This window comes from Microcebus murinus, chromosome 9 (assembly GCF_040939455.1).
Source record: "Microcebus murinus isolate Inina chromosome 9, M.murinus_Inina_mat1.0, whole genome shotgun sequence".
NCBI lineage: Eukaryota > Metazoa > Chordata > Mammalia > Primates > Cheirogaleidae > Microcebus > Microcebus murinus.
Window position 1 is genome coordinate 91,552,307 of NC_134112.1, and position 27,095 is coordinate 91,579,401.

The 27,095-nt window shown below is 39.0% G+C and overlaps 1 protein-coding gene across 1 annotated transcript; it reads left to right on the forward strand.

Moving 5' to 3' along the window:
* Positions 1-26,819, forward strand: WEE2 (WEE2 oocyte meiosis inhibiting kinase). Its single transcript, XM_012768036.2, has 11 exons — positions 1-351; positions 9,293-9,489; positions 11,754-11,805; positions 14,659-14,831; positions 16,365-16,486; positions 20,943-21,089; positions 21,766-21,873; positions 22,082-22,167; positions 22,930-23,100; positions 24,784-24,926; positions 26,678-26,819. Exons 1-11 carry the CDS (start codon positions 1-3, stop codon positions 26,817-26,819), a joined length of 1,692 nt encoding a protein of 563 aa, XP_012623490.1.
* The last annotated feature ends 276 nt before the right edge of the window (positions 26,820-27,095 follow it).

The window sequence follows — 27,095 nt, forward strand, 5'->3', positions numbered from 1 at the left end:
ATGGATGACAAAGATACTAACAAAGAACTGAGGCAGAAATTAAACTTTTCCTGTGTTGAAGAAGAGACTGAGAATGAAGGGCAGAAGGAAGCACAAGAGAGCAGCGAGGCCCAAACTCCAGAGAACCAAACTCCAGAGAAGAGTGAAGCTCAGGACTTGGAGGCAAAGCTCACACCACCCAGGACTCCCTTTTCTGGACGTGAACTTGACACATCTCAGGAAAAAGATAAAGAAAGTCCAGAGCAGATTTTGAAGACTCCAGAGTCCCACCCTCTCACATGTCCTGAGACACCAGGCCAACCAGATAAAAGGAGCAAGCTGCCACATGGTGACAGCCCCTCTACTCCCAAAGTAAGTAAGTTGCGGGGAAAGAGGGACCCAAGTTGCTGAGCTCTGTTTTCCTTCAGTCCAGCTGTTAGAGAAACACTCACTTGCATGTGATAGATTTACCTCACAGGCTGCATATATCCTTGACTACATATTTATTGGTGACAATGAACAAGAGCTTAAAGTTACCAGAAAACAAGAAATATATGTCTTGCCAGTTGTCTTCATAAAACCATTGGTGCCAGTTAACTATTTGCTATTGGCCACAAACAAATCTTGGGTATAAAAACGTTCCTAAAGAGTATTGAACTGGAAGGTCTAGAGCCCCACCTGTGTACTTTACATTTGAGATAAGCACCCCAAGAGATAAACTATCTTATAGTTCAGCCATTGGCAGAGATAAGACCAGAAACCTGATCTTTTGAGTTTAGTCTATTCTTTCCATTACACCAACTGGCTCTATTTTTGTATGATTATTTACTGATATTTCCTAATATAAGAATGTCCACATTCACTACTTGAACATACACATAACTCTTTGCTGCTGCTCTTCCTAGAAGAAACTCCTTTCCCTTCCTTGTTCTAATGAAACACAGTCTCTTCTATTATACGGGAGCAAAGAGGAAACTTGTTGACACTTTAAACTGAGCAAATGACAAAGAAGCAAAGGTTCCTAATAGTAAGCATATCACTTTATTCTTGCTGGGATTGGCCTCCTGTTATATCAATCATATTATTAATTAAGCCAGGATTGGGGCAGTGTTACCTCTAGTAAACTCTGGTGCCAGGGTGTGTACTTCCTAAGATAGGAATTATCTCTGCTTCCTGCTGGCTCAGCTTGAGGTACTTAAGATCATCATCATAACATCTGTGACCCTGATTGCAGCACAGTCATTGTCAGTGGGTCTCTTTAGTACCTGCTGAGTGTGGGTACCAAGTCTACCAGGAAACACTAAACTTGTCTGAACTGTAGACAAACTAATATGCTCAGGTGTCCATCTGCAGGTCTTTCCGTGGTCATGATATCAACTGATCAATCCTCCATTTATTTTATGAGAACCCACTGTAGGTAAGGAGCATAAAACACAGTCTATTCCCTCAAAGAGCTTACAATCTAGCAGAGAGGAGTTTTGCCAATAGATACTATGTGATAAATGCTTCAAGAGTGGTCAGAGTTCTTTGGGCGGATTCTCTCTCAGTGGAGTGATCAGGAAAGAAATAGAGGTGAAGGAAGCCTAAAAAGGACAATGAAAGTGGGTACAGTTTTGATATATGGTGGAGAATGGGCTAAGAGAAAGTGGCTCTAAGAGTACCCAGAAAAGAAAACATGACATAGTATGTACACTCCATTCATTCGATCAATCATCGCTTAACTGAACACCTTGATGAGTTAGCAGACTCTCTGCTGACACAACCAATTCACTGCCTTCATAAAGTGCCCCCAAAATGAACAAAGATAAACAACCAAAACAATGAAGTTCAGATCATGTGTGCTGGAGGAATGGTGGAGCATGATGAGATGAAATTAGGAATTAAGGTGCAAAATATCAAGGAAGACTTTCTAAAGAAAGTAATGTTTGAGAAAATTCTTTATTTTTGTTTATTTCAGCATATTATGGGGGTACAGATTTTAAGGTTTCAATAAATGCCCATTCCCTCCCCTCCCCCCACAAGTCTGAGTCTCCAGCATGACAATCCCCCAGATGGTGCACATCTCACTCATTATATATGTATATATCCGCCCCCCTCACACCTGCCCAATACCCTATTACTGTATAAATTATAACTTGTATCTCTTTGGGATCAGTTGTGATATCTCCTTTTTTGTTCCTGATGGAGCTTATTAGAGATTTCTCTTTTCTGCTTTTCGTTAGCTTAGCCAATGGTGTGTCAGTTTTGTTTATTTTTTCAAAGAACCAACTTTTTGTTTTATTAATTTCCTGAATAGCTTTCCTGTTTTCAATTTCGTTTAGTTCTGATTTGATCTTGTTGATTTCACTTCTTCTGCTGGGTTTGGGGTTGGTCTGTTCTTCTTTTTCCAGCTTTTTGAGTCATTTCGTTAGATTGTCTATTTGTGATCCTTTTGTCTTTTGGTTATAGGCATTTATGGAGATAAACTTTCCTCTCAGAACTGCTTTAGCTATGTCCCAGAGGATTTGATAACTTGTCTCTCCATTGTCATTTTCTTCATAGAATTTTTTTATTTCCATCTTGATTTCTTCATTTATGAAGTAATCATTTAGTAGGAGGTTGTTTAATTTCCACGTTTTTATGTAGAAATGTGAGTTTCTTTTAGGGTTGATTTCTACTTTTATTCCACTGTGATCTGAGAAGGTACATGGTATGATTTCTATTTTTTTAAATTTCTTGAGATTTACTTTGTGTCCTAGGATATGGTCAATCTTGGAGAATGTCCCGTGAGCTGATGAGAAGAATGTATATTCAGTGGATTTTGGGTAGAATGTCCTATAGATGTCAGTCAGACCCAGTTGTTCCAGGGTTTTGTTTAAGTCCATTATTTCTTTATTAATTTTCTGTTTGGAAGGTCTGTCTTGTGCCGTCAGTGGGGTATTGAAATCTCTGGTGATTATGGAGTTGCTATTAATCCATTTGCTTAGCTCCAGTAAGGTTTGCTTTATGAAACTGGATGCACCTAAGTTGGGTGCATATATATTTAATATTGTTATCTCTTCTTGTTGAAGTGTGCCCTTCACCATTATATAATGACCCTCTTTGTCTTTCACTACTTTTGTTGGTTTAAAAACTAAATCGTCTGAAATTAGAACTGCCACGCCAGCCTTCTTTTGGCTTCCACTTGCCTGGAATACTGATCTCCACCCTTTACTTTTAGTCTATATGCATCCTTGCAGGTTAGATGTGTTTCCTGAAGACAGCATATACTTGGCCTGTATTTTCTTATCCATTCAGCCAGCCTATGTCTCTTGAGTGGAGAGTGTAAGCCCTTCACATTTATTGAGAGAACTGATAGGTAAGGTAGATTACTGTTCATTCTGTTGGGTCGGATGTTGTTGCTTTGATTTCTCTCTTGAGCCATTGTAATATCTGGCCTTTAATATCTTTGGGTTTTGGTTGTTTTTATATTCGTGAGTTTTTATTATAGTGTTCTATGCGTAACACTGTTTTGAGTACTTCTTGTAGGGCTGGTCTTGTCTTGGTGAATTCTCTGAGACTTTGCTTGTCTGAGAATGTCTTAATTTCTCCTTCATATATGAGGCTTAGTTTTGCAGGGAATAAGATTCTAGGCTGGGCATTGTTTTGTTTCAGAAGAGTGAGAATGGGGCCCCAGTCTCTCCTTGCTTGTAAAGTCTCATTAGAGAAGTCTGGTGTTATTTGAATTGGCTTTCCCTTGTATGTCACTTGCTTCTTTTGTCTTATAGCTCTTAGAAGGGCCTCTTTAGTTGTTATTTTGGTCAGTCTGATGATTGCATGTAGTGACGTCTTCCTGTTTGCATTGAATCTCCCAGGGGTCCTCTGAGCTTCTTGAACTTGTATATCGAGATTTTGAGCAAGGCCTGGGAAATTTTCCTCTATTATCTTCAAATAGCTTGTCCAACCCTTGAGTGTTGTCTTCTTCCCTTTCTGGTAACCCTATGACCCTGACATTAGGTTTCTTCACATAATCCCATATCTCTTATAGGCTTTGCTCTTTTCTCTTGTTTCTCTGCTCTATCTCTTTTACGGTTTTATTTAGTTGCGGGGTGTTATCTTCAAGCTCTGAGATTCTTTCTTCTGTTTGATCTACCCTGTTCTTGAGACTTTCCACTGTATTTTGTAGTTCCCTGTATTGAGTTTTCATTTCCAGGAGTTCGGTTAAACTTTTCTTCATTGTGTCTATTTCTTTAGTGAACTTTTCTTCTAGGTCCTGGAGGCTTTTTGTGGTTTCTTTGTGTTGGTTATTGAGTTGTTGTTGGAGGTCGGTGAGTGTTCTTATGATCCACATACGAAATTCCTCTTCTGTCATTTTGGTTGCCTGATTTGGGTTGGTGGACGTTTTAGGGGGCTGGTGCTCCTCTTTGGGGGTGTTTTCCGCTTGGTTCTTCATATTTCCTGAGTTCCTTCGCTGATTTCTTCCCATGTCGATCAGTTGTAGTTTCCTTCCTTTAGGTTTTTGTTTGGGTATTCACATGCCTTGTTTAGTTTCTGAGCCGTTAGGTGGTATCTGTGGGTGAGATTCGACCACTCCCTGTATAATGAGTCAGTGGGTGCCGTGAAAAGGCTGTGCAGGATGCCGTCCCTGTCAGTAGGTGGCACTTGCTTGGAGGAACAGGCTATGCTGTTGTTTTTGTGTCCTGTTATCAGCTCTTGTTCTGGGCAGAGCTGGGTTGGGTAAGCCTGCCCTCAGGCACCACCAATGCCATTAGCAGGGGTCAAAGTTCTGTTCTCTGCTTCCAGGAAAAGCTGTCAGGGTGGGGCTGGAATGGTCCAGCTCAGCCAGAAAGTCTGTGTGTGGGGGTGGGGCTGTCTGAGAGCCGCAGTCTCTAGCGGGCTTCGCTTCTTTCCACCCTCCCCAACTCCGCAGCTACTCCTTGGCCTCTGCCAGCAGGCCAGACCACACGCCACCAGGCCTCCCCGGACTGTGATGCCGGCGGGGAGGTTCCCTGCCCAGGAACACTACCTGGGCTGGGCATATGGCCTCCTTTTGGGAGGAGGGTTGCCCTCTAGGATGCTGATCTGCCCCTTAAGGCACAAACACCTCAGTAGGCTGTTCACGTATATCCCTTCTGTGTCCTCGGCAATGCTAGACCTAGGTGCATGGGATCTGGTCTGCAGGTCTGACCTCTGGGTCCCAGCGTTCAAACTGTATCCCCACCAGGGAAAGGAGTTCTGGTCCCAATTCACCCACAGGGAGCCCAAGCTGGATCTGTGTCTCTCAGCGTCTGAGTCGGCACCGTTCTCCTGGGATCACCATGCCAGCAGCACCTGGGAAGGCTGGTGGATAGGGAGCTTACAGTCTGAGTTCCCCTTAGTCAGCTGTAGGGTCCCAAAAGGGAAGGTCCAGTTCTCTGGAGGTGCCTCTGGCTGGTGGCTGTATTGTCTCTCTGGGCAGCCGCGGGTAGGGTCGGCGGAGGGGAAGAGGAGGCAATATGGTGTCTGCCACGCGGCTTGGGTCTGTGCACATGGAGGTGCCCCGAGGGATTTGGGAGTCTGGTGCCGTGTCCGCTACAGGCTCACCACTAGCTGGCGGTGGCCGTCTCTGGACTGGTGTCCATAGGTCTCTCCACCCGCTGGGGAGCCCACCAGCAGTTCCAAATGCAGGGGAGGGGAAAGGTGACTTATCCACCTACCCTTCCCGCTGGTCTCTGGGCTGCTCAGGTGGTCTCAGCTTCCAGTTCTCCTCCGCAGCCTCCTCCCGTGGAGTCTCCTGGGGTCTCAGGTACCCCTCCTTCTGGCCCTCGTCTGCTGTATGCTCGTCGTCTTGCTTCTTTTTTCTAATTTCTGCTAGAATCTGTCTTTTCTGCAGAGACACTCTGGTGGTGTTTCTCGTCCGCCATCTTGCAGAAAATTCTAAAAGAATGATTTGGAGTTAGTAGGGAAAGAAGGGAGTGGGAACTCCAGGCAAAGAGAAAAGCATCCACCAAGTTATGGAGGGGAAAGAGCATGCTGTACTTGGGAAACTGCATGTTATTTGGTGTGACGGGGTTTATATGTGAGAGTGTGCAGGAGATGTGGCTAGAGTAGGCAGGCAGAAGCTAGATCAAGATTTTATACTCCAAGTGTTGAGAGAACCATTAAATGGTTTTGAGTAGGGGCATTTTTGAAAAATGACTTTTGCATATAGGATGGAATGGAGCAGGAGAGAGCCTGGAGGCAGGGTACTACTCACAATAGTTCCATTGAGAATGGAGAAGGGAAAACAGAGAGATGTTTGGGGATTAGTAACTGACTTCATGGAGGGGTTAGACAAAAAGGAGGAATCTGGGATGACTAATGTCTCTTGCTTGGTTGACTGAGAAGATGGTATCTTGAATCAAGACAGGTGATACCTGAGGGTGTATAGGTTTGGAAAAAAGCAGAAATGTGGTGTACATAATTGGATAAATGGGAAGAAAATCAAAGCTAGAAACCCATATTTGGATATCCACATTTAGAGATATTCATCTTTGAATATCTATTATTAGTATACAATATTTCTTTTTAGGAAGCTGTTGAAGGCATGGGTGGGAATAAGAACATGTAGTCTGAGTGCTAGAATAAGAAAAGTGACAAAATTAGAAATCTTGGATAATGCCAAGATTAAGGGATAGGCAGAGAACAAGGCTTGGGAGGAAAACTGGAAAAATAATTGAGAAAGTATATACCTCATGAAAATGTAATTTGGATCAAAATCCGAGGAGAGAGGCTAGGCTGATGATGATTGTTATGCTGAAGACAAGGCTATATAAGAAAGAATAATTGGCTTAATTCAGCCTTGTGCAGGGGACAGAACCAGAAATTATGTGAAATAGATTTCAGTTCACCATAAGGACTTCCTGGAAGAATTATCTAGAGACAGAAGAACATCTTTAGGAGGTAGTAAGATCCCTGTGGCTAGATGAACACTAGTTGATGACCACTTGGTAGGAACATTGTAGAAAGGATCCATGCAACAGGGGACTGATTGTACCAATTGTGCCTTTAAAGTCCTTCCTAGTTCCAAGATACTATGAACCTGTCTCTTTGTGGAAGGTTGCCTTTTCCCCTGACCATTTTCAGAAGTCAAGCTATCTCCCAAATTTCCCTTATCTCCTTTGATCATCACCTGTGCTAGAGCTGCAACTTATGGAATTATCTACACTCTTTGAAGCACATTTATATCCCCAACTTGTGTCATCTTTCCAGAAATTTCAATCTGCTTTACTTCCAGGAAGAACTTCCTTTCATATTTCTTGCCTCAAACTATGTTCTTTTAGATTTCAGAAAGATTACCCATATTTGTACTATTCTGGCCATAGGTCCATATTAATATAAGATCCTTCCCCACATCATAAACAGAGCTCACAGATCGTTGGCCTTCGTATTTCCAGACTAGAAATTCAGATGTTGTCTCATAGGAAAATACTTTTCTTTCTTTTCATCCAAACATTTTCTAGGCCCCTTGTGTTTTCCTTGAGGTGTGGCAACCAGAACTATGTGCAGCATTCCAGGTGTAGGTACCCTACTTTCGTATGTGACAGATGTGTTTTACTTTCCATAAGATAATTAGCATTACAGAAAAATAATTCTCAGAGAATGATTTACTATAATTCTAAGTTCATTTCCTAATTACATTAATAACTGATAAATATCATTATGTAGTTTTGCTTATTTTGAACCAATACTCATTCAGTCCTTATGATAAACTCACAGGAAAATTGAGAGTTTGTCAGTGAGGGCTTTGTCTGCTGATCGCCCCCTGGATTGTTCACCCTGTGATATCCAAGACTTATGTAAAACCCTTTACTTTGGCAATGGAATTTTTTTCTTCACTTAAAAAGTTAGGCTACTATGTGTACTCTATAGCTTCCTTTTTTTGTTGTTGTTTATTCAATCATTTATTGAGTATTGATAAGCCCAATATTCATTCTCTGTAGACTCACATTATTTAATGAATCATATTATAGTCTGGTTTTTGCTTCTACACTGAAAAGTCATGGGCAGAGAGTATCAAAACAATGGAATTATTTTTTTATTATTATTTTTTTTTGAGACAGAGTCTCACTTTGTTGCCTGGGCTAGAGTGCTGTGGCATCAACCTAGCTCACAGCAACCTCAAACTCCTGGGCTCAAGTGATCCTTCTGCCTCAGCCTCCTGAGTACCTGGAACTACAGGCATGCACCACCATGCCCGGCTAATTTTTTCTATATATTTTTAGTTGGCCAATTAATTTCTTTCTATTTTTAGTAGAGACGGGGTCTCACTTTTGCTTAGGCTGGTTTTGAACTCCTGATCTTGAGCGATCCATCCGCTTCAGAGTGCTAGGATTACAGGCGTGAGCCACCACGCCCAGCCAATGGAATTCTTTTAGAAAGAGTCCCACAGTGCAATGAGTAGCTGTGTGGTTCCATCATGGCCCCATGTGGGCTATTGTACTCCTAAAATCTATAACACAGGTATTCCTCTGGCCCTTGGCACTTGGGCCATAATGGCATTCTGCTGTCTCAGGATTATTTGGCTTTTCCCTTTGCCCTTTGGTTTAGTTCTGGTTAGGTTTAGGCCTATGTCCTCTTTCTGTACTCCGGCACATATGTCTGTTTGTTGATAGCTATTATAGCTTCTGCAAAGCCCTGAATCTTAAAGGGTTATTTTAGAGTACTGTTTTTCAATCTTTTTATCCCATTTCATGGAGGTCTTCTTATTTAATGCTATATTTTAAATGAAATCAAAAACTTTTTTTTTCACATTTAGATAGTACATGAAATCTTTCCCTTACAAAGTGGTTATTTCTGAAATACTAAACTTCTGACTAATGGACTATGTATTCCTTAAGAACTGGACTTTATCTCTGTATCACTCAGTATCTACTGCATCTGCTACTTAGTAGGCACCAAACAAATATCTGAATGAATAATTAGGGGTAAGTTAGAGTATAAACTGAGAGAAGCTAAGGACCAGGGGACCAGGTCTTCTATATAGTCATTTTTGTTTGTCTAAACTTAAATATCTCATCTTTAAAAACTGAAGGTAAGACTATAATTGGTGGTTTTCATAGCGATCTAGCAGTACTGCCCAGGGAAAAAGGGTGGAGCTTAACAAAAGTACAGATTCCTGTGTTGACTCATGAATCAACAGCTAGAGGCAGAGACTGAGATTCTGTAGTTTTCACAAGAAGTCTAGTTACAATGCAACTAGTTTGCACTGAACCAGGTAACTTCTCAGGCCCCTTTTAGCAATAACATTCTTTGGCTCAAATATTAAACTAGCTAATCGATACAGAGCTGTTTTTACTAACCTTCTTCTGACTTGCCTTTTGTCCTCCTCATTCAGAGCACACTGAGCCACTTGGCAATTTCTCCAGCAGGGAAGCTTACTTCCAAAGGCTCTAAGCATTTGAAGCTCACACCTGTTCCCCTCAGGAATGAGATGGCCTCATTGGCTCTGGTCAATATTAATCCCTTCACTCCAGAGTCCTATAGAAAATTACTCCTTCAATCCAGCGGCAAGAGGAAAATCCGAGGAGATCTGTAAGTGTACTGTTGCTCATGACCTTTGAGAACCCACCTTACTATAGTCAAAGAGTAAGAGTGAAGAGTTAAAGTAAGATTAAAAGAATTCTATTTGAATGAAATTGGTATGTTCACATATTCTCCCCACCCTAAATGTCAATGTTGATTTTTAACCTGCTTTGGCACAGAGATTCTAACATCTTTCCATTCTGATGTATACTGTAGATGTCTTCTCTATAAAAGATCAGGACAGAGTAAACAATAGATCTCCAACTTCCATTAGGATGTTAAATGGGCAATAAAATTGCATTCGAGGGGTCTCCCCTGGTTAATATGAGGCTAGCAGTTGGGGAAGGTGTAGTTCACACTTCAAAGGGTATATTGCTGCTTTGAGTCTAGCTTGTGTGGTGATAAAAGCTATAGAGCAAGGAATTGAACTTCTCTGCGGGTGATGGAAGGCTGGCTGAAGGGAAAAAGTTAGTGTTCCTTCCAGAGGTGCTAAACAATAGATAGCCAAACTGCACTATTCCACACAGGCCACTAAATGGTAGAAATCATCCAAATAAGGATTGTGCATGTTACTCTGGGACACTCCTTTACTATGTCTCTTCAAGACTTTTTTATAGATGGGTAGCACCTCTCAAATGGGGCAGCCATTTATGTTCAAATGTACTCAGTAAAACAAATGGACTGCTAATAATAGCAGCTTTGCAGAGCACTGACTGTGTTATGTTATTTCTTTGGAATCAATGATTATGTATTAACCAGTCTGTGGCCAGAATAGGTTTTCTCAACACTATCTGCTGAATCTTACTTTTTTTTTTGAGACAGAGTCTCACTCTGTTGCTCGGGCTAGAGTGCCGTGGCATCAGCTGCTGAATCTTACTTAAATAAACAGGACTGTAGCATAAGTACACCCGCCTACTTTGGTTACCAAGAATTCTATTGGTTTTAGCTCTTTTTTTTTTTTGAGACAGAGTCTTGCTTTGTTGCCCAGGCTAGAGTGAGTGCCGTGGCGTCACCCTAGCTCACAACAACCTCAAACTCCTGGGCTCCAGCAATCCTGCTGCCTCAGCCTCCCAAGAAGCTGGAACTACAGGCATGAGCCACCATGCCCAGCTAATTTTTTCTATATATATTAGTTGGCCAATTAATTTCTTTCTATTTATAGTAGAGACGGGTCTCGCTCTTGCTCAGGCTGGTTTGGAACTCCTGACCTCCAGCAATCCGCCCGCCTCGGCCTCCTCCCAGAGTGCTAAGATTACAGGCCTGAGCCACCATGCCCGGCCCTGGTTTTAACTCTTTAGGAGTCTTTGTAAACAATTAGAATCCTAACTGAAGCCAGCAAAAACAAACAAACAAAAAAAGGCAATGAAAGTGGTAACTTCAGTAACCTCACTTAGTGGTCCTGAAAGGGTACTTTCTCCCTCATTGTGGTGGTATTTTATAAAGTATTAGAATGGAGATATGAAGTATTACATTTAAGTCACAAATATCCAACATTAGTTTATTTCCATGAATGTAGTGCCCTCTGTTTGCCATTTTTACCTTGTACTTCTTGAAAAGAAAAATCTATAGCTGGCCAAAATCTTGGTTAAGGATCCAGAATACAACTACTCATGTCAAAGAGGATGTTTGTCAGTGACTTCAGCTTATTGAAAAGTAACTGAAAATATCTTAGCCAGGGTTAGAGCTGATTCTGCTCTACTTATAGTCTACCTGTGAACTGAGTACAAAGCTAAATTCTGGGGACTGGGGGTGGTATTGGGAGAGTGTAGTGTGGCAGTGAAGAGCAAATGCCTTAGCATCAGACCTGGATCCACATCCAGTTCTACCACTTGCTTCATTGTATCACCTAGAGTTATTTAACCTCTTTATGCCTTGGTTTCCTCATGTGAGGATAATCTCAGCTTAAGAGTTACACATACATTCTGTACTCTCTTTCCTCCAGCTTAACACATGGTGTTCTACTTGCCTAAAACCCTCCTTTACCTTAGCTAGTTTCTACTCATTCTCAGCATCTTAGTTTATGTATCCTCTTTTCTGGGAAGGCTTTTTACCCAGAATAATTAACTGGGTGCTGTCCATGGTATCCTTGATAGCTTCTCCTAGGTTCTTCTCCTAGGTTCTCATATTGAAATTTGCTGGTTATCCCTGAATCCAAATATAATTGAAGAGAGGAAGGAATTGTCTTATTTAGTTTTATAACCCCAGAACCTAGCATAGTACCAGGCTCAATAAATGTTAATCATACATTGATGTAACTTTTTTTTTTCCTTAAGTGAGGAATCTGGTCCAGAGGAATCCAAGGACGAACAAGGGCTGCCTGCCAAGGTGAGCATGGTTCTTTGGTCTAGTTGTCACAACATAGGCATTTTATCTTCTTCTCTCCATCCCTGGCCCCTTTGCCTCCCTCCTCTGGTCCCTCTCCCATTTTCCCCCTTCCTCTTTCCCTCTCTCCTCCACGTTCTCTCACTTTTGCTTGCGTGTGCATGCTCTATCTCACACACACACACTCTCTCTCTCTCTGTAGCTTTACAAATGCTTTACAACTGCAGCTGAATTTGTCTGGACTCCAGTCGGGGTCTATATTCTTAGCTAGTTCTTACTTTGCCAGGCAATGTCTGATACGTATATTGCTGAATCATTACCCTTAGATTATTTTTAAAGATTTCTGCTTCTATATTTGATCTGTAGAAACTCCTGGAGTAGAGAAGTGAAAGGAAAATCGAGATATTTTCAGTCTCAAAATGGAAAAATGGAATGGAAAAAAAGGGCATAGAGCCAGACATTTATATGTAAAACTTTAACTCTTAAGTATGCCAGTATTTATTTTTATAATGTTCACAATCTCTGATCTACTATCCCTCATTTGATAATCTAACTTGAGAAAACAATACTGTAAATATTATCTCCAGAGATGTTACTGTAATAGCAAAAAAAAAAAAAAAAAAAAAAGGAGGGGCTAAATGCCTGATAATTGAAGAATGACTAAGAGTTAATTATAGTTTTATTTATTTATTTTTAAGCATTTTTTAAAATTTTAGTGTATTATGAGGGTACAAGTGTTAAGGTTACATATATTGCCCATGTCCCCCCCTAGTTTTAAATCAGTGGATATTGTAAACTAAGATGTTTACAATATCATGAAAACTTGCCCATATTCAATATTCAGTGTACAAAAAGACTCAAAAATTTATATGTTGAATGATCACAACTCTGTATGACACATTGATCACAGAATTAATTAGATGGAAGTATTATCACTTTTGTTTTAATGTCTTTGAATGGTGGAAACTTAAAGTTTGTTTTTCCTTCAAATTTCTAAAGTTTTCTGAAGAAAGTTTTATTTTATTTGCAAAAATGTGTTAATATGTTAAAATGTTAGCACTTGGCTATTGTAAACATCCTAGGGAAGAAAGCCACTGGCTTAGGCTTTCTTTCATATGCAAATGTTTCTGATTTATGCTTTTGCTATTTACCTTTGGATTTTATTCCTGACTTATTTTATAGCTTATCTCTTGGTTTCAGAAGAAATGCCAAGAACATTTATTGACTATTCAATATGTGCAAAGCATTGTATTTAGTTAGACCCTTTAATGAAAAAAATCTACATGAAAGTTACTGCCCAAGAGGAGCTAAGACCTTTCAAATTTGAAAACAATCTCTACACAAATGTGAAGTTATAAGTTGTATGTATTTGTAGGTATATGTGTATGTACATATGTGTAATGTATATATAAATACTCATGTGTATATTTAAAGTCTATATGGAGGTTTAATAAAAATACTTATAGTAGGAAGCCAGACTTGAATAGAAGAGATAATACATTAAGATAATTCTAGGTGAAGGAAATAAATAACTTTTAATGCTGTGAAGGCAGGAAAATGGGTTTCATGTATGAGAGGAGTAGGGTAGGCTGGTGAGTGGCCAGGGAAGGATGTGGATGGCACACTGGTTTCTTTACCATCTGAGGGGAGGGTGGTAAGGTAGTAGGTATGGGACTGGTAGAAGGCCTTGAGGCCTCTTATCAGAAGCTTGAATTTCTCATGGGAAACAATTAGGTATCTCTAATATTATGGTATTATTTTGCAAAAATACCTCTTACTGTTAGAGGAATTGGAAAGGCAGCAAATTCAGACATGGAAGAAACAGAGCTTGAGACTGGCTAAGGGCACTGAAAATTATACATCTTGCTTTGGAATAGATCTTGGATTGGAATTAGATGTTGAAAATGAAGAGGTAGTAAGAACCAAGATTTTTCATACTCATAAGCTTAGAAGAAGAAAAATATTCCTAATTGGGACACTGGGAAAAGATGACATTGGGAGAGAGAAATCTCCTTGGATTTAGATTCATATACATTTATGGAGATTTTGGTCACAATAGTTTACTGAGAATTTACTATGTGCTTGGCATTATACTAATATATATTACATAAAACGTATGTAATATGATGTATATTATAATATTAAAAGACCTACAATGTATATTCTCATATAATATGTAAAAGAACTCTGAGGATTATTGCTATGATCTTCATCTAACAGAGGAGAAAACTCTTTTAGGAGTTCAATGATTTGCCTGGGATTATTTATTACACTAGCTGGGCAATGAGTGATGTTGCTAGTTGGCTAGTAGGGGGAGGGGTCGCTTTACCTGAGCACACATTCTGAACTAATCAAGTTGACAATTTTGTTCCCTAGACTAAAATTTTGGGGAAAACAAAAAGTATGTTTATTCAACTTGAGATGGAAACATTAGCACCTAAACTTTGTGATAAGTAGAGAAGGGAGGTCTTTGAAAAACAACAACAACAAAAAAAAAACAAACACAAAAAACATGCTCCCCCTGCTCCCACCCATTCTGAGGACAGTAGCTCTGGATGTGAGAAGATATGTCCCCTGTAGGAACATACAGAGAAGAACAGTATGATAGAGAAAATAATATTGAAAAATATATGAGAGAAAGGTTGGTATAGAGTTGTATGGAAGGTTACAGAGAACACAGAAGGTACTCAGCAATTGGGGAGATTCTTACTGCCATAAACATTGACACAGAATTCATTGCATTTGCCTCAGAAGTTTTTTTGAAACCTTAGATAAAGTTAGGAATACAATATGGTTCAATTTTATTGCTCATAGTGTTAGAATTATTCTAATTTTGTTTTTATTAAAATATTTTAGAGATGTGTTCTACGAGAAACCAACATGGCTTCCCGCTATGAAAAAGAATTCTTGGAGGTAGAAAAAATTGGGGTTGGTGAATTTGGTACAGTCTACAAGTGCATTAAGAGGCTGGATGGATGTGTTTATGCAATAAAGCGCTCTATGAAATCTTTTGCAGAATTATCAAATGAGTGAGTACTTTTGAAATGTACTAGAAGTACAAGCTTGGGTTTGGACAGCTGGTTCTTATCAAAATATTTTAAATAATAGCACTGATGTCATTAGAAACATTTTGCTTGCTTTTTAAAAAATCAACTCACTCATTGTATATTGTCTCACATTCATAACCTTTCTGAGTTTTCCAGATCAGTGATAGATTATTTCCTAAAACATAACTTGATCCTTTCAGATCATGTTATATTTTTTGTGGATCTTGGCTTTTACTTTCTACTGCTGGTCCTACTGCCTTTTAAAAATGAATAGCTTTATGGAATGGTCTTCTGATGTCTGTTTAGTTCATCAGAAATATTGCCAAGAAGGAAGTTAACTCACCGGTTTTTCTTTACTTGGTATTAATGAATTCAATAGTCCAGTTTCAGAGACTACAATGCAAGGAAAAATTATTAACAGAAGTTTATATTCCATTCCCAGAACTAACTTTTCCAACGTTCTTCCTTGATCACAAGGAAAACACACATTTTCAGATTCAGCCAGTGTTTTTTACCTTCCGGTAAAATACTTAACATGTGGAATCTGAAACTATAGGCTTAAAAATTTTTTATTTATACTGAAATTCATGAAGTACTCTATTTTGCTTTCCTTGTGTTGGGCTTTCCCATCCCATAATGAATCTCTCTCTCTCCCCAAGGTTGTTCCTATGACTATATGATATTGGCTGAGTTGAACATTTTTTTTTTTTTTTTTTTGACACAGAGTCTCACTTTGTTGCCCAGGCTAGAGTGAGTGCCATGGCGTCAGCCTAGCTGACAGCAACCTCAAACTCCTGGGCTCAAGCAATCCTTCTGCCTCAGCCTCCCAAGTAGCTGGGACTACAGGCATGCGCCACCATGCCCGGCTAATTTTTTCTATATATATTAGTTGGCCAATTAATTTCTTTCTACTTATAGTAGAGACGGGGTCTCGCTCAGGCTGGTTTCGAACTCCTGACCTTGAGCAATCCGCCTGCCTCAGCCTCCCAGAGTGCTAGGATTACAGGCGTGAGCCACCACACCCGGCTTGAGTTGATCATCGACTCTAACTACTGTCTAGGCTTCAAAGAGAAGATCACAGGCCCATCACAATATCCACAACCACATGTGTGGTGGCCTTCTTGTTAAGCCTGTTAAGGTGTTTTTATTTTGATACAATGAAATTAGGACCTGAAGCATGTCTGTTGTTGAGGCATAACCACCTAAGGCTCCTCTTTACAAATGCTCCATTAAAATAAAAAAAATTGCAGGCTTTGGTATCAGGCTGACAAAAGTTCTGGTCTTAGGTCTACTACTACCAGTTTGACTTTGGGCCACTTGCTTTCTAGGGTCTTCGTCTTTCCCAATGTATCTTACCAAGTAACTATGAAGATTAAATGAGATAAAATAGTAAGAAAGCAGTGAGCACTTGATAAATGTTTTGCCATTGTTAATAATATCCTGTCTTTTAAAAATGTTTATATATATTATCTTGATTTCCCCCCCTCTCCCTTTCAATACTTTTCTGTCTCTTAGGAATTTGGCTTTGCATGAAGTTTATGCTCACGCAGTGCTTGGTCATCACCCCCACGTGGTGCGTTACTACTCCTCATGGGCAGAAGACGACCACATGATCATTCAGAATGAATACTGCAATGGTAAGTAGGTGGGCTGATATCTACTGGGAGGGAGATAAACTTTGCCACCTCCTCACATTTGTGCCAAGTATAGCAGAGTTTTACCTAAAAAGTCTGTATTATAGTCTTACTTGGAAGCAGAGAGCTGGAAAAAATGAATTGAAAAGAAATTTCCAGGCTCATATATTATGTATTTCCTTCAAAGCTGGTGTGTAGCTGATACATAGAAGCTATCACTCCACTCCCACTTAACACTTACAGAGAAAACTTTTACCTTAGTGATTTAATGGTAAATCATCCTTTTACCATTTACTAGGTATTCTGAAAGATATAAGCCATGGTCCCTATCACTTTTTGGGAGATGGGAGGTAAACTTTCTTCATCATGCATTGATTTGGTGTATAGACAACTTCTGATTGATTTTTCAAGTGGATTCTTGAGTTGGTGGTTTGTTCATGCTTCTTGCTGCTGCTTACCTTTGAGCTTTTGTGTTCTCACCAGAGTAAGGGCATGGGGCCCAGGGAGCTGAGACTGAAACCTGGTGACTTCAAACATATTCTTCTGAGACTTCAGAACCATACATACATAGTAACCAGTAACACTGTTCTCTGGGCTGCTTTAGATAAAAAAGAGTATCCTTTGGTTTAACATATTTCTAATCTATGATCAAGGGTCAACAGAACAGCAGTTACGTGTTTAGTTTTGGAAATAATTTTCATCAAAATGCTCAGTGGTGATATAATAAAGTGCTATAAATTGAATAGAAGCTTGCCTTTATTTTAGGAGTAGCAATCCATAATCTGGCTACAGAAATTGTTGATAACAACACCCTTCTCCTTCATGCACAACCACCCTGAGTTTTTGTTTGTTTATTTGTTTTTTAAATAGAAAAATAGCTTACAACATAAGTTTCTTTAATAGTACAGTCTGTCTTTTCATAATACTTACAAACACCAGATGGCCCTGAGTATTTATGTCCAGTCTGGCTTTGAGGATAGTGTTAAAACTGCATCATTATATAAATAAGCAAACAAATAGGTAAGTAAATAACATGAAATGCTAGAAATATAGAAAATGGTACACACATCCTACAAAATAATTATTTGGCATTTCTCTTGTTTCCTTATAAACAGATTTCCTTGTAGCTTACCTGTGAACTCGGTAGGTTTTCTTCCCTCTCATAAGCTTACCCCAAATACTTTTTTCTAATGTCTCTCTGGAGAAAAAATGGATCCTTTCCTTATACTTATGGTTGAGATGTTGAGCCTTTTCTTTAATCGTCTGCTCTTCTAATCACCTCTTATTGCAACCTGAGATTCACTATTATTTTTCCTTCTTCTATGAGGAAGACTGGTTTTGTTTACATGACTTTTAGCTACTAACAAAGAAAGAGGCCGGGCGCGGTGGCTCACGCCTGTAATCCTAGCTCTCTGGGAGGCCGAGGCGGGCGGATTGCTCAAGGTCAGGAGTTCGAAACCAGCCTGAGCAAGAGCGAGACCCCGTCTCTACTATAAACAGAAAGAAATTAATTGGCCAACTAATATATATAGAAAAAATTAGCCGGGCATGGTGGTGCATGCCTGTAGTCCCAGCTACTCGGGAAGGCTGAGGCAGCAGAATCGCTTGAGCTCAGGAGTTTGAGGTTGCTGTCAGCTAGGCTGACGCCATGGCACTCACTCTAGCCTGGGTAACAAAGTGAGACTCTGTCTCAAAAAAAAAAAAAAAAAAAAAAAAAGATAATACCAAAGGGTGGTGTGTGTGTGTGGGGGGTAAGAGATGGAGGGGAGAAGGGAGTAAAGGAATGAGGCATTAGCTACTCTGCTACCTTACAAATACTTTGGACTTACCATCCTTTATTTAGACCCACCATCTTACCTATTCCTCCTCATGCCCTTCTCTCTCCACATCTACCCTTTTCCCTAGCTTATCATAGCAGTCAGGTTGAAACCTGTACAGTTATGATTTTAGCTTAGATTATAAATTAGATGATTTAGAAACCTAGGTTATAAGTTAGATGACTATTGTTAGAGACGAGTAGTCATCTTATTTTCCCTACTGTACTCCTGAACTCAGAACCAGTTGAATGTTCCCTCCTCCCCACTCTTGCCAAGATTCCCTACAAGTTACCTCTGGGTCAGCCTCAGAAATATGAAAGGATATCCAGTAGTGGGTTGGTTCTGCAACCTCTAGGATTCTGATCCAGGATTGGACTATTAATCTCTCCCTAAAGGCAGTATTTTCTTGTGATAGCTTCTGTCACTGAAGGTTGTATCAATCATGCTCAGGATGGTGGTCCTTACACTTGTCTGGATGATGTGACATCCAGAAGTCAGTGTCCTCTGTGGAAAACCATGAATATTAGTTATATTTTTCTACCAAACAAGAAACAAGTTTACCAACAGAAAAGTATGCTTGTGTTACAGATAGTAACATAAAATATTGTGAGAATGTTGAATTACTGATCTACTTTACATTTTATTTTTAGAAAGCATTTCTTTATTTTGTTATCTGGTAGGCCACATTAGCAGAGAGGAAAAAAAGCTATATTCTTAAGGTTTTTTTCCTTTCCGTCAATTGGGTAAAGTTATTATTTTACTATTTTAAGGTAGAAACTCACAAAGATGGCTTGAGAAGAGCCTTCCATTAGCCAGATGTTTCCTCCTTGGGTACAGTGGTTACAATGACAGTAGCCATCTCCAGGTGTAGTACCTTGGGTTATGGAGTTAAGGCTCCAGTGTGGCTGATGGGATGAGTAGGGATGAAGCTCACAGTTCATTCAGTATTCCTATGTCTATAAACACTTCCTTACTGATGCTGTTTACTAAACAGCACTTCATTAAACTCTTCTGTAAGAGGCAGACAATCAGCTTTAGCTATAGCAAAATCAAGATATCTAACACTTATGTGTAAATGAGTACCTTTCAGTTCTATTGTTAACTATTACTTGGCTAACTTTAATCTTACTTACATAGCTTCTAGATATTTAAAAGTAATGCTGGCACTGGTTTAGTTGTCCTTACCAAATACCTCTGGCTCTTCAGAGGATTAGAAATATCTCTGTTTATAATCCAAAAGAACATATTAAAAATTCCTAAGTACTTCCAGGATGCTTTCCTTCCCCTTTTAAGGGGTCCTTGACTTATTCTTTCTTTCCTCTCTGTTGCCAAGATAAGCATTCCATTCAGAAAACATTGCATGCCAGACCTTGAGAGCGAAGATGGATTAGATGTGGTTCCTGCCTTTAAGGAACAACCAAGCTAGTAGGGAATCAAGAGTTCCAGTGGATACAGCCTTCCTCTTTCCTGTTGACAACACCCCATAGCCTCACCTACAAACTTTGTCTTGGAGTGACTTTGTTTTTAACAAACTCTAAAATGTTCTCTTTCCTTATTCCTTCTTTCTAATTAATAAGTATGTAGTACTTAGGTAGTATGTAAATTATTTTCTAAGAAGACTCCCAGAAAAATAACATTACTGTTGCCCTCCCTGTGTTTCTGAAAGGGGCTGAATGTTTTCCCATCTGAACTTAGTTATTTTAGCATGAGAGATAAATCTTTAAATTCAATTTTGTACAGGACATTTTTAAATACTGATTTTCTCAAAAATTTCATTACTCTCTCAGATCCTATTGTTCTGATATGTACTTGAAGGGTGGAACTCTATGGGCTTTGTAACTGTCAGTGAGAGCTGGGACTCTATAATTTGAAGAACCTGACAACAAGTGCTAATTAATGAAGTGTTCAGAAGCATTCCAATACCTTAGAATCAATATCAAGTAGTTATATGAACCTATTTTTTTTGTTGGTGATGATGATAAGTCAAGACAGTCTGCAGTTCATGTACAAATAGTGTAGCTCAAAGAAGATTTAGGTGCATATAGAGTATTTATATTTTCCTTGGGTCAGCAACCATTAAATGTTCTGACTTTATGATTTATTTTTTAATTAAATTGGACTTAGCATCAGTTACATTAAAATTACTAACAGCCTATAAAGTAGCCTGACACTGATGTGGGATTAATCATTTCTACTAATGGTAGCCATATGACTAGGCCTGATTGGCCATCTGATTAATAATTAAGTAAAACTTTAAAACTTTTAGTTGGCACATACTTGAAGCAGTAGGGCCATATACTATTGGATACATGAGGTACTGGCATTTTCTTCTTTAAAAGCTCTGTAATTCTTTCCAGTATGCCTGTGGTATAGATAGGGGAAGATATTATTATGCTTTGCAGAGACACTGAACTAGTCTAGACTTGTTGGATTGAAGTCATTTATGATGAATTTATTGAATATAGTATGATGTCATTTTATATAAGGGACTTGAGCATTCTTGGATTGTATCTGTGGGGAATGAGGTGTCCTGGAACCAGTCCCCTGAGAATATAGAGGGCCAGTTGTATTTACTATGTTCTCATCTGTAAGACTCACATCTTTCCCCCAATTCTGTGAGGCTATTCTTTGTTCTTTCCCAGGTGGGAGCTTGCAAGGTGCTATAGCTGAAAACGCCAAGTCTGGTAATCATTTCCAAGAGCCAAAACTCAAGGATATACTTCTACAGATTTCTCTCGGACTTAAGTATATCCACAAAGCTGGCATGGTGCACATGGACATTAAACCCAGTCAGTATGATTCCCTTCAGCTCTTCTTGCCATATTTTTTTGTTTCCATACCATCATTAAAATCTCTGCCTGTGTGTATATCAAGTGTCAAAGATAGTATTTGTTAGCAGAATCCCTTTCTTCCACTTGTTTCTCCTGAAAAAAATGAGTTTAACAGCTTTAACCACTTCCCCCTTTGGCCCAAAGGACAGAGAGGGAAAAAAATCTTGCCTATATAGTGAGGACAAAATATAGAATTAGGTATTTAATTTACCACATAGGTAAGTGATAGCATGTTGGCTACATCCTAATTATTTTACTACTAGTTCTATACTCTAATTCAGCATTGATAAAGTAAGCAGAAATGAATGGCTTTATCAATCATTGGTGTGAAACCCAAGGACAAATTCTCATTATTATGTGGTATTTGTTAATTTTGAGACAACCGTATCTTGCCACCAGCTTCTCCAGAGTGTGGGGAACAAATGGTGTCAGTTTAACTTAAATAGGTGTTAGCAATCACTGGCTGCTCAGAAGTGATGTGTGAGAGATTTCAAATATAAAAAGAAACCTTAGTAGTCTTGCCGTGTTCACACAGAGGAAGAAAGGAGGGAAGTTAAATGTCAAATATAGAAAAGAATCTTTGAGGTGAAAAAACTTAGGAATCATTATTTACTGCTATTCTGTAATTTTTCAGGTAACATCTTCATTTGCCACAGGATGCAAGGTGACTCCCCTGGAGTCTTAGAAGAAGCTGAAAATGAAGCTGATTGGTTTCTGTCTGCCAATGTGATATACAAAATTGGTGAGCTTGCCTTATATACCTATCAGTATACTATTATCCTATAAAACTTATAATAATGACTCATTTATTCCAGTTTTAAGAAAGACATTTTTTTTAAAACTTTTTAATTACTATTTTTTGTTTCCTCCTCTACTTTGAGGAGATAAAGACATACTTTTAAAGAGCTCTATTTCTTTTTTCTCTTTTGTTTTTTCTTATCTTTCTTTAGGTGACCTGGGTCATGTGACATCAATAAGCGAACCCAAAGTAGAAGAAGGAGACAGTCGCTTCCTGGCTAAGGAGATTTTGCAAGAGGTACAGATTAGGGAAATAGAGGGTGTCCTGTAATTCACTGAACCTTTTGACTCTCAAATGAAGGCTCACAGTGCAAAAAATGAGAAGTGTATATTTACATAATAACTTAAACTTATCTTTCCCCATTCAGAATAGAGACCAGAGATAAACTCTTCCAAAAAATGTATGAGGAAAGTTGGCTCAATCAAAGATGAATGAATCAATATTTACACTGTTCTTTCTAAAGGTCCTTTACTGTTTCTAATATTTCTTAGAATTCCTAACCTCATGGACTAACTACTAACCCTTTTTCTCAAGTCCATATTGGCCCTAATCCATATTTATCATGCTATCCTTCAGATAGCACTACCTGCTCTGGTCATTGAAATAACTGTCAGTCATTGCCCATCTTCTGCAATCTCTGCTGAGTTAGGCCTAGGAAGGATATAACTTCCTCCTGGGTGATAATTAGGAAAAAAAAAAATGAGTCTTTCCTTACTGTGATCAGCCAATCTATTCACCAAGCTTTTTTGAGCCTGACAGAGCAAAATGGCACTAAGATTCTGACTTAGACTCTTCAGGGCACAGCAATGTTAATCAGGTGATTTGTGTTCTGTTTATCTTCTCTAGAAATAAGTCACTAACTGCAGTGAATGTAACTTTGCCCACAGTGTCTGTTTAGAGCTTACATGCAGTCAAATGAACCTTTCCTATCAGTTGTAGTTTAGTCGACACTCAATCTGCTTGGCATACTAACTGGCCTTCCTGTCTTCTCTTTTGAAGGATTATCAGCACCTTCCCAAAGCAGACATATTTGCCTTGGGATTAACAATTGCAATGGCTGCAGGAGCTGAGTCATTACCCACCAATGGTGATGCATGGCACCGTATCCGAGAGGGTAATTTTCCCGACATTCCTCAGGAACTCTCAAAAGACTTTCACAGTCTGCTCAAGGTGATATCTCTTATGAGATAAAGAAAAGATGAAATGCCTATTTTTTAAAATGTGTGATGTCAAGTAGTTGGGGAAAGGAAAATGGGAGATGTTGGTAGTGTCATTCACAGAAAGAAAAAGGAACCGTTACTAGGAAGCACAGAAAAGATACAGGACAGATTGAAAATAACTCAAGGAAACTTAGAAAATATCATAAACCTTTTAATTCATAGTTCAAAAATCTTGTTACAATTTTTCATTTGCCTTTCATAACAACCCTGTAAAATGGGCAGGTAGTATCTTATTCTGTAGTTGAGGAAACCAAGGCTCAGGGCAGCTCTTTGACTCCTGTATTCCCAGTTGTTACTTAGTTAACTCCAAGATCAAAACTGATCTTTCTGCTCTACTTGAGGGTTTTAACTATTGTTAATGGTAACAATGATGATATTACTAAAAGAATGAATTTCTATTGTATATAAGAAGGTATAAGCTACTTTATTGATATCTGACAACACCAACAATTATGTGAGCTATCAGAAAAAAGGCATAATGCCAATTCTGGGAAGGGTGGGAGGAAAAAAGAAAAAGATGAAAAAAGAAAGTTAAAAAAAGAAAAAAAAGTGCTTTACTTGTACTTAATGATATTTGAGTATGTATGGGGATGAGAAAAGCATAATATTATGTTGAAACAAAGATATGAAAAGCTTACCCTGTCCAGCTTATAATTATACCAAGAAAATAAAATGTATGTATGACTTCATGGCTTAGGGAACAGGATTGGTTAGGATCCCTAAAATAGCTTTAGAAATATCTACTCACTTAGAGATTAGATTTGAGTTTCATGGTTTACCTAGAAACTTCAAATATAGTTACAAACCTGTCCTTTTTCCTGACTACTTTTGCATTCTTGAAAAGAGGCAAACCCTTCCTCATAGTGGTCTTTTTTTCATTGTCTAATCATCTATTTTTAAGTGTAAACCACTCTTAGATTTTGTTGATACTTACTGAGTATGTAAATGCTGGCCTTGTGCTAGACAATACATATATTAAGTCACTTAATTCTAACAATAGTCTCAGAAGGTGTGTCATTATGTCAAATTTCAGGAAAGGGAAACTGAGCTTCAGGAAAGTTCACAAACTAAATGGTAGAGAAGAAGGTTCAGTGTTGTTTTTTTTTCATTTTATGACATTGTTACTTGTATAAAATTAGGTATTTTCCATTATAGTCAAATCATCTTAGGCTATAGATATATCCTATACCTTGAGATAAATGCTTTAGAAATACTGTCATGGTGAGTTATTATGTGAAAAAGCAGCATGATATAATAGGAAGTAAGCTAAACTAAGAGTTAAGTAAACAGGTTTTGGTCTTGGCCCTTCTAAATAACTTGGACAAGTGATTTTTTATCTAGGGTCTCAGTTCTGTCCTACTTTGAAATTAAGGTATTAGAGTAGCTAATCGTCCAGCCAACTATAAAACATAATATTTAAAGACAAGTCATGGGTGTGGACAATTGATGCTACCAGACATGGACAATCTTCCTGTCCAAGGTGGAGCTAAGTTTTATATCTTCCCTCTGTACAAAGGGCAAGCAGAGTTTTAGAAAATTCATCAGAAAAAGCTGGGTTGGAGTTGGCTTGAGTGGGAAGATTTTTCCCAGTAATGAAGCTGCTGTTTTCTTCCTTTTGGCTCTATGCCATCAGAATATGATCCACCCTGATCCAGGAGAGAGACCTTCTGCAGTAGCTCTGTCTAGAAGTCGAGTTCTCCGGCCCTCCCTGGGGAAAGCTGAAGAGCTCCAGGAGCAGCTGAATTTGGAAAAATTCAAGACAGCCACACTGGAAAGGTAGTTTTTAGATGATGGGACAAGAAAGAATCTATTGTGTACTATTCACAATGATATTAACATAACTGATCTAATGTGTCTTCTATATGGATTCAAGTTTATATATTCACCACTATACTACATAGGTCCCTGCTCACAAAAAGATTGGCAGACTGAAGCTCTTTGTAGCATGGAACTGGGAGGCTCTATGACTAAGCTGCTTGAGAGAGAAAATTCCAGTTAATGCAAAGGAAGCAAGAGTGAGGAATATAAAGAAATATAACTGGTAAAGAACATTTAAGATCGAGTGACAGTAGGCATCTAACCCTGGTGGATGATCACCTAATATAACCGTATTAGGTGGTAGGAACCTATTTTAGAAACCCATTAAGTTTCAGGGGCAGGCAGACATACTGTCCTTGTACATGTTTAGAGGAAGAGGTATTTTTCGGAGCAAAGAAAGCAATCTGATCATATTAATGTAGGCTTGTATTTGTGCATGTATTTACTTATTAATCCATTCTTTCATTAAAAATGGGAATTAATTAGATGGGAAGGAGTTGGGAAAGAGGTCAGGTAGTAATGTTGAGCAGTGTTCTGAAGGCATTTAAAAGTGATTATTACATATACTGTGCATGGTTAAATACAAAAGAAGGAAATAAAAAATAGTCTTTGTCTAAAATATGCTTAGAGGTCTCACTTCTCTTGGACACACAATCTATCTTGGAAACATTAGCTTGAAAAGTCCCCAAACTAATTGCTTGGTAATAAGTTTCAGAGTCTCTCAGCCTTTAGTCAGGTACTTCTTCCTAAAGAGCCACTTGATATTTTCTGCTCTAGTTTCGAATGCCATTGAAATAAAGTACAAAATACTAGACTTATATATATGTTGTTCACAACAATATAAGTACCTCTTAGAGAGTGGTGTGTACATTCTGTGAAGCCAGCTACATAGGCACAAGTAACTGCCATCAGCCAGTACTAGTGATGGGCACCCATAGCAGAGATGGGGCAGATGGTATCTTGAAATGGTCTAGACCAGAGGTTAGCAAAATTGCTTTGTAAAAGGCTGGAATCAGGGGTCCTCAAAATTTTTAAACAGGAGGCCAGTTCACTGTCCCTCAGACTGTTGGAGGGCCATTGGAGAGTGCAGCACACATTCCACATATGTGCACTGTGGGCCCCCGCGGGACCAGTCGGCTGCTAAGCAGGACAAGCAGCGGCAGCAAAAACACCCGGCGGGCCGGATAAATGTCCTCGGTGGGCTGCATGTGGCCCGTGGGCTGTAGTTTGAGGACCCTTGGTAGATAGTAAATATTTTATGCTTTGTGGGACTTATGCTTTCTGCTGTAATGTTTGAACTCTGCTGATATAGTGTGAAAGCAGCCATAGACAATGTATCAACAAGTGGCTGTATTCCAATAAGACTTTATTTAAAAATACAAGTGACAGGCTATATGTGACCCAGAGGCTGTGGTTTGTTGACCTCTGTACCTTTCACATACAGCCTGAAAAGTCGTTCACTTAATTTTTTAAATTTTAAAATCCATTTGTGCTCCAATCAGTGGGGTCTTGGAAGCTAAACCTACCATATGCAATGGTATGTGGGTCAACCAGTTTTTAAGACTATCATAGGAATTGAATTGTCTATTCTGTGTATAGCTCAGGCTTGTTACTGTGAATACTAAAAAAAGAAACAGTTTTATGTTTTGATCATAAATATCTTTAATTGGGGATCAAGTAACCTTTGCTTTTTCTCCCTTTCATTGCAGGGAACTGAGAGAAGTCCAGCAGGCCCAGTCCCCTCAGGGAGACATCCACCCTGGGGGCTCTGAGGCCCACACAGGATCAAGAAGCACGAAACGCCTGGTGGGAGGAAAGAGTGCGAAGTCTTCAAGCTTTACCTGTGAGTAATCTTCCCCTTAAGAATTCATTTCACACCAACTGACCTCTTACTGCAGAGCCTCCAGAAATAGGTATTTACTGTCCCAACCTCTCCTTTATAAAATGAAAAAATTAAGCAACTTGAATGCCCAAAGCTTTCAAAAGCCACTCCTAATTTATCATGTACAGCCAAGATCTTAAAGCTAGTAAGGCTTTGTATTAGCAATGGTCCCAGGTACAATACTTGGTGTAGTTATTTCTCTTCCTTATTGTTATATTCCTAATGCTACCTATGAACAATTCATT